This window comes from Maylandia zebra, linkage group LG6, assembly GCF_041146795.1.
Source record: "Maylandia zebra isolate NMK-2024a linkage group LG6, Mzebra_GT3a, whole genome shotgun sequence".
NCBI lineage: Eukaryota > Metazoa > Chordata > Actinopteri > Cichliformes > Cichlidae > Maylandia > Maylandia zebra.
Window position 1 is genome coordinate 43,990,623 of NC_135172.1, and position 7,993 is coordinate 43,998,615.

Genomic DNA, 7,993 nt, shown 5'->3' on the forward strand with positions numbered 1-7,993 from the left:
CCCAGACTGGGGGAGCAGGTGCTGGAGCAGCTCTGTGTCATCTCCCTGGATTATCCGTCACATCACGATCACGTCTCAGGTTTTATCCTGTTCCACTTTGATATTTGAGGTGATATTTAATACGTGACACTAAATGTCAGATTTTCACAGTTTAATCAGGTCAATGAAACGCTGTGGGGAGCTCCAGGGCCGTGCAGAGATGTTTGAAGGGGCAGGTGCTCAAGCCCCCCCGCACGCGCCTGCCGAGCTCCACCTCAGGTAACATTTACATGCAGATCCGTGCACGTAAGTTTTGGAGGAACAACATGGCGCTGATTCAATCAGCAGAGCCAGTTAGTGGCATTCACATTCAACAACAGACTGATGCTTCCAGATAGGAAACAGGGGTTCATCCTTTCATTTGTCACCTGTCGGTAGCTGGAATACACCTTTGAACAGGCGGTGGAGACAGATTTTACGAACCACTGTATTATAAAGGTAGAACATCTGAAGTGTTGGTCATAATCCTGATTACATAAGAAAGCAATGATCGCAGCAGTGGCTCTAATCCTGCACGTGCAAACATGGACTCACTTCTGGAACTGCAGCTTTGATGTTGATGCTCTATTTACAGACACAAAGTGCAGATTATAAAGAAAAACTCTCAATCATCCTCTGATGTTGTGATTCTCCAGACCTTTTCTTTACTTTACCCCTGTGGGACGTCTGCACTGTCCAAAATATTCAGCTTAAACAGAAAAACATAACTAATTAAATATTTCTTTCATGTCTTTAAGTTAAACTCGGCTTTCGTGTTCAGTGGAGACGCTCAGCACTGAAAGCCGGCTTCATATCAGTTCCTGGGGAGCTAAAAATAAAACCACACGAGCACGAAAAGGCGGGGAATCGTGTCATGTTAGGGATGCTGGTGGTGCTGAACGCATGTCATGCATGCAGCGGCGGGCCGAGCATCAGCCGCTGAACACGAGCACCGGATCTGACGCTTTAACAGAGCCCGGGATGAGGGCGATGTTATGTAAGCTCAGCGGCAGCATCTGCACAGTGAACACATGACATGCACGTTTTACGTGGACGACACACGAACATCAGAGAAGAGTTTGTGAACGAGGACCGGGCCGAAGCAGAGAAACGGCTGCCAGCAGTGGTCTTTAAAAGGTGCGATCAACGCAGAGGCCAGAAAGTGTCCGACACGGTGAGAGCTGCTCGTCACAGAACCTCAGTGCTTCCTTCAGTCCTTTCTCTGTGACCTGCACACAAATACATGCAGGGATGCTTCACAGCTTTAATGCTAACAAAGATGCTCCTCGCCTCTCACCTGCAGAGATTCATGAGTGATGATAAAGATCATAAAGCGTCTTGACACGACTGTTGCTGTGATTTGGCGCTGTATAAATGAAACTGAATTGAACTGAATCTGGGGATGAGAACAGTAATCTCTCTGTCATCTGCAGACACACCAGCTAACAATCCTCACTGCTGCCACATGTGCGACAATACTGACCCCTAGTGTTCGGTCGGGTTTTTGCATGGTGACGTCTGGTCGACTGAAACTCATCTCAGATTCATCCTGATGCCACTTTTAGCAAATTACGTTCAGCTGTGAGGGAGATGCAGTAGAATCAGCAGTGCAAGAGTACTGATGTTACAAAGGAAGTAGTAAAAGTAAATATACTTTCAGGAGTACTTAGAGGGGGACCAGAGGCCTGGGGGAGCAGCTCCTGCACTCGTCTGGACCAAGAGTTCAGATGTTCTGCAGAATCTGCTGCAAACACATCAGACGTCACCTAATTTTGTAATAATCAGCAAGTCTCAATACACGCCAAGCACACTTCAACCAAACTGAGGTTAAACATTGACTCAAGCATTGATCCAGTGTCCAAAGTCCAGCGTGTAACCGAGTTTTGCTGTTTGCTTTGCAGGTGTGTGCACACAGGAATGTTTGAGGTTGCACAGGTTCGCTGACTTTTGCTCACAAATACACAAGTGGAGTAAAAATAAGAGAAGTTTGAAGTCCGAAGTTTCTATGCAGTCAGTGTGTTTGAGCTCCAGAAAGAAAGCACGAATAAAGCTACACTAACAGGAAATTATTTATCTGGAGTTCTTCTTCTTCTTATTAGTCCTTTATTTATCCTGGTAAAAAATCTCATTTCCAAGAGAGACCTGGTATCATAGCAACAAAAGTCAAAATACACGTACCACATAAGTATATAACATCCATCCATCTTCTTCCGCTTTATCCGGGCCGGGTCGCGGGGGCAGCAGCCTAAGCAGAGAAGCCCAGACCTCCCTCTCCCAGACACCTCCTCCAGCTTATCTGGGGAAATATAATCTCTCCAGGGTGTCCTGGGTCTGCCCCGGGGCCTCCTCCGGTGGGACATGCCTGGAACACCTCACCCAGGAGACCCCAGGGGGCATCCTTGTCAGATGCCCGAACCACCTCAGTTGGCTCCTTTCGATGTGGAGCAGCAGCGGCTCTACTCTGAGCCCCTCCCGGATGGCTGAACTTCTCAAGTAAATAACATTTTAAACAAATACAATATCCTGTACAAACATGTGAAAAATATAAAATAACAGATCAAATTTAGAGCGATGTTAAAAACAATCACGCTGAGTTATTCTCTCGTTCCAGTAATAAAACATAAAGCACAATGGTGGACAGTATCCAACCTCTTTAGGTAGCGGGCAGGTGCGTTCATAAAAAGCAGGTCACTGTAATCCAATAAAGGTCAAAAAGTTGCATGAATCAAGTGTTTTCTCACTTGGAGGGAGAAACGTAGTTTTCACTTCGACACCTCTCTCCTGCTTCTTCCCTGCTCACTCAAACTGGATGTCTGACGTTAGCTGGAGTTTAGAGAAGGTCTGCAGTGTTGTTGTCATCTGCATAGAGGCCTCAAAGACAGAGGGACGACATCACTGCTAAAATATATAGTTCAGTCCGGGAAAATCATCGGAAACATCCATGTGCGAGCTGCAAAGCACCTCCACCTTCCAGAGGTTCTGCTGACAGCATACATGCCGTGTTGCCAGGTCTCCTTCTGTGCTCCAAATACTCCAACTTCTGGAACTGGGATGCCAGTTTGGGTTTTTTCAAGCCTGCTTTTGAAACATTCTTCACTTTCTGTTCTTCAGCTTCGGTGGCCTGAGGATTTCAGCTTTGCTATTAAGAGAAGACGAGGTTCTTTAAATCATGAGTGCAGTGTGCAGGAACGAGAATCAGCAGCTCCAAGGCCATGGTCCTCAGCTGGAAATGGATGGTGTGCCCGCTCTGATCCGGGATGAGTCGCTGCCTCGAGTAGAAGATTTGAAGCACCTCGAGGTCTTTTCACACATGATGGAAGAGCAGAGCACGAGATCAACAGATGGACTGGTGCGAACGCCGAACCGAGAGCCCTGAGTGTAAAAGTGAAGCTTTACTGATGATCTACAGTCACCTTCTGCTCTGGGTAGTTACTGATAATGTGGAAATGATCTTCCTCTGAAAGATGAAAGGAGGAGCTTGGAGTACAGCTGCTACTCCTCCACATCAAAAGAAGATGGTGGCGGATGCTTGGATGCCTGCTGGGATACTGGGAGGAAGCACGGAGGCAGACCCTGGACTGACCTTGAGGTTATATCTCAGCTGGCTTGGGAATGCTTGGAGTCCCTCTTGATTAGTTAGGAAGAGGTGGATGGACGGGGGGGGTCTGGGTGTCTGCTGCCCCCATGACCCAAAGCTCGATGGATGAACCGATTCACAGCAAAATGTATCTATAAAAGATGAATGTACTCCGATCTGACAAGTGACATAAACCTTCATTCTTTGCCAGCAGGGGGCGACTTCTTTGATTGCAAAAATGATTTTGAGTACAGGAGTTACATGATGACTTTATCGTGTCTGTCACTGGTCTCAGAGCTTCGTGGATAAAACAGGATGTTTATCCCTTAAATTATGAGTCAGATAAACACGAGTCTGCAGGCTAACGCAGGTCGAGCTTGTGGCTCGCAGGTCTGCGTGAGAGTGAGTATGACAGGATGATTCAGTGCTTAATCCTGTCTTTACAAACAGATTCATCTTTAAATATCACTCTGCCTTTTCCTTGTGACGAGTAATATTGGTGTTCAGCTCACTCACACACACATTTGAATCTTACTTAAACCAGAGCTCAGCCACAAACACTCCCACACCTGCGAGTGGAAGTATCGCCTGCGGCTGTTTGACATTCAGGCAAACATGTCGCCTCACGTTTCTCCACCCGGAGAAGAATCGTGCGCTCTGAGCAAAGACTCGTCGGGTGGAAACGGCCGCAGTGCAGAGTGCGCACGAAGCTTATTGTTTGAGTCTCTCTGGTTTGAGAAGAAGCCGTACAGGCCGCGTGATTTATGTCTGTCAGGCGTTCGCCGCCGACTCAGCTGTAACGCTCTGCCTGTTTGTGCACGGTGCATCCTGCAGGGGGCGATCTCGCCACTGGGGTCAGAAAACACGGGGACCGGAGGGTGAAGGTGGTCCGACTGTCTGAGTTGATCAGCGTCCTCAGACTCCCCCCGAACGCTGAGGCCTGCCCCATGGTGAGCCGTCATACTCTCACGTTTCCAGTCGTCAAAAGTCGAAAAGACGCTTAAAGCTGGTTTGTGTCTGCAGGAGAACATGTGGGCGTTCTGCGTGGAGACTCAGGACAGGACCATGGTGTTCGCCGCACTCAGAGACGACTGTGCCGACTGGGTGGACAAACTGTGCCAAAGCACGTTTCAGGTGTGAAGGACACAAATGTTCCTTCTCTTTACGTTTCACACAAATGTGCAGCTTCATGATTTCACAGCTAATTATTTAAGCTTGCTTCATTCGCTCTCTCAGAAAGGAGGTCGTCCACGCTCCAATCAGCCCCAAATGGAGGAGAACCAGATATACGTCTCAGTAGAAGAAGGTAAATTCTTTGCTTTTGTCTTCTCCAAATACTCAATTCCGGTTAAGAGCGCCCCCCATGGAACAGGACGAGCAGTTATTGCATCCCCTAGTTTTGATACGTTCACATAAACGTGAGTCTGGGAAAATTTGACACACGCTGAGCAAACAGTGAGCTACAGGGATGTACACGATACTGCAGAAATGTAATATTCAGCTCTCTCTGGCTGCTCAGTAAAAGTGGACCGTAATAACCTTCCTAACATTCAACATGCACTCTGACGTAGTGTTCAGAAACATCCTTAAAGGAGCACAGAGAAGCCGAGCCTCACACTTTTTGCTCATGCTGTCAGTATTTATTAACTGCATGTATTTAAACTGTGTTAAAATTATCACATCAGTGTTCTGCTTCGCTTTATTTGCATAGTAATGAATGACAGACTCTCCTCCCTGTTTACAGCCTCTGAGTTCTGGGTGGCAATTCAGAGGACGGAGGCAGCGACCCGCTGCGGCCTGCAGGGGGCGTACTGGCTGCAGGTGGGACGGGAGGCGCTGCTTCTGAAAGAAACCCAGAAGAAGAAGGTTGTTCACGAGTGGGCGTACGAACTCCTGAGGCGATACGGGAATGATAAGGTGGGGGCGATCGTGGCTCAAGAGTTGGGAGTTCGCCTTGTAATCGGAAGGTCGCCGGTTCGAGCCCCGGCTTGGACAGTCTCGGTCGTTGTGTCCTTGGGCAAGACACTTCACCCACCGCCTACTGGTGTTGGCCAGAAGGGCCGATGGCGCGATATGGCAGCCTGGCTTCTGTCAGTCTGCCCCAGGGCAGCTGTGGCTACAACTGTAGCTGCCTCCACCAGTGTGTGTGAATGGGTGGATGACTGGGTGTGTAAAGTGCTTTGGGGTCCTTAGGGGGGACTAGTAAAAGTGCTCATGGTCACAATGTAAAGGTGCTTTTTGTATCACCTGTTGCATGTTGTTATTACATCTTTCACCACATGGGGGCGCCATTTTATCAGACTGTAAGGAGAAGCAGGAAAAGTCAGTGTTTAGCCTGAGATCAGGACTCAAGCCCGACAGCAGGGAGGTTTTGGAGCTTTTTTATGGAGCTCTGAATCCGTCAGCTTTACTGGTGGCTCGATATCGTCTGCAGGCGTGCGCCTGAACAGAAAAAGAGCAAAAGTGTTAGCACTCTCCAGGAACCGTGCTTACGTTTGCCCGTGTTTCACTTTTATCATTTATATAAAATGATCAAATGTGGTTGTGTTTGGTGATAATTCTTCAGCCATATCTCGCCTCCACATGCGTGTGGGTACCAGCTCTTCCTGCCCTGCTGGGTGCTGGATTAGCTTGCTGCGCCATCATGTGGTGCAAAACGGTGTTACCGAAAAGTCTGGCTCTCTTGCTCTGATGTTTTCACCTGAAATTCTTTCACATTCTTGTTAAAGTTCAGTTCATGATGGAAGCTTTAAGTGAAACTGAAGCCTCACAAGTGTAAGACGTTTATTTTCTCTCCTCCTCCCAGCTGACCCTAACCATCGAAGCCGGGCGGCGCTGCGACTCCGGTCCTGGAGCGTTCATCTTTGAGACGCCGCAGGCTGAGAAGATATTCGCCCTGATTCAGAGCACCATCAAACTGAAGACTTCATCGACCAACCAAAACCCAGAGGGAGAGAAGGTTGCGGTAACCAACATACAGGCTCATTCGCCCCTCCCCAAAGTCCCCGATATGACCAACATGGCCGCCATCCTGGAGAACAAGCTGAGGACAGAGGAGAGCAGAGAAGAGAGCGCACATGCTCGGGAAGATCACCCGCCTCCTATCACCCTCATGCCACTCCCACTGGTCCCTGCTGGCTCCTCTGCAGGTAACCATGGAGACCAGTCAGAGGCCATATACGCTAATCCGACTGATTGCATCCGGCCTGTAACAAAACCCCCGCCTGTCAGAGCCACGTATATCGACCCTGCGAGCGTTCTTCCTCTCAAACCCCCATGTGCCGCTCCGCATCCCCCCCCTCGCGCAGACGACCCGGATTCGGTCTACTCGGAGGTGTACGACAAGGTCGGCCATCACCAGAACACAGACAACGTCCTCCAGAAAAAAGAAGAAACGAAGGTTTCAGCAGAGGGTGACGCGGTCTACGCCCAACCCGGCAGACGGAGCGAAGTGTCTCTGAAAAGCGAAGCCAAGGCCGACCCCTTCGCTCATCTTTACGCTCATGTCTGTAAGAAAGCACCGTCGTCTAGCCCCTCGTCATCCAATGACAGCACCCCCTCCTCCTCGTCTCCTATCGCCAACAGGAGCACAACAAAAGCCTCGGGTTGTCCGCTTGATGATGTAATCTATGAAAACCTGGGCATCATTTAACTCTGGTGTTTAGAAAACATCTGAAACCATCATTGACATTCTTCATAGTAAAATTGTTTGAAAACTCGTGTTACCGCAGCTCAGGCGATGTAGGCTGGACGTCGGAGGAACTGCCGGTTTTGAAAGGTCAGGGATCAGATGTTTGAGAAACTTCTTGCTTGCTTCCTAAAATATGAATATTTAATCATTAAGACAGGTAAATAAATAAACCTGCATGAATGTGATTTATGTTAATGTATCTGTTTATCTGCATTTTTATAAGTTTAGCACGCCCGTGTTGCAAATTCATACTCTGACTGATTTTTCCACATAGAAAACTTCTCATACACGATTTTTACATATAAAACTGTAAACACGCTTGTTTGGTTACGATGCACAAATGTATGCTGCAAAAATGTCCCTGAGTCATGTTACATACGTGGGCCTTACTGTGTTTCTGTGTAAATATAGGAGCTATGACAGGTATCGCCATCATCTGTTACCGTAAGTGTTATTGTGCTTTATTCTAATATTGTGCTTTAAATAAAACAAATATATGACACTTTTGCTCCACTGAGTGAATCCTGGTGTTTTTAACACTAATACACATATAAGAACAGAAGATGTTTATTCACATAAGCAATCGGGAAAGGTGGAGTGTTGGCGTCGTGTTCAAACACCTGATGAATCAGAGTAAATATTTACCACACTGCACCGCTGCCTGAGGCCCCTCCCCCACCCGCCACTTTCAGTCAAGACCAGGTTCA

General features: G+C 48.0%; 1 protein-coding gene across 3 annotated transcripts in view; it reads left to right on the forward strand.

Annotated features, from left to right (window-relative positions):
* dok1a (docking protein 1a) overlaps positions 1-7,793 on the forward strand; it is a 9,352-nt gene extending 1,559 nt beyond the window's left edge. Inside the window, exons 3-7 of one of the 3 annotated variants that reach the window (XM_004538663.5) lie at positions 4,430-4,545; positions 4,619-4,729; positions 4,832-4,901; positions 5,340-5,512; positions 6,402-7,793. In XM_004538663.5, the coding sequence (XP_004538720.4) occupies positions 4,430-4,545; positions 4,619-4,729; positions 4,832-4,901; positions 5,340-5,512; positions 6,402-7,247 (1,316 nt within the window). In that variant the 3' untranslated portion in view covers positions 7,248-7,793. Of the gene's footprint in view, positions 1-3,129; positions 4,546-4,618; positions 4,730-4,831; positions 4,902-5,339; positions 5,513-6,401 lie in introns of all 3 variants that reach the window. The other 2 variants (XM_076885433.1, XM_076885434.1) reach the window with 2 other exon arrangements.
* Positions 7,794-7,993: the final 200 nt, after the last annotated feature.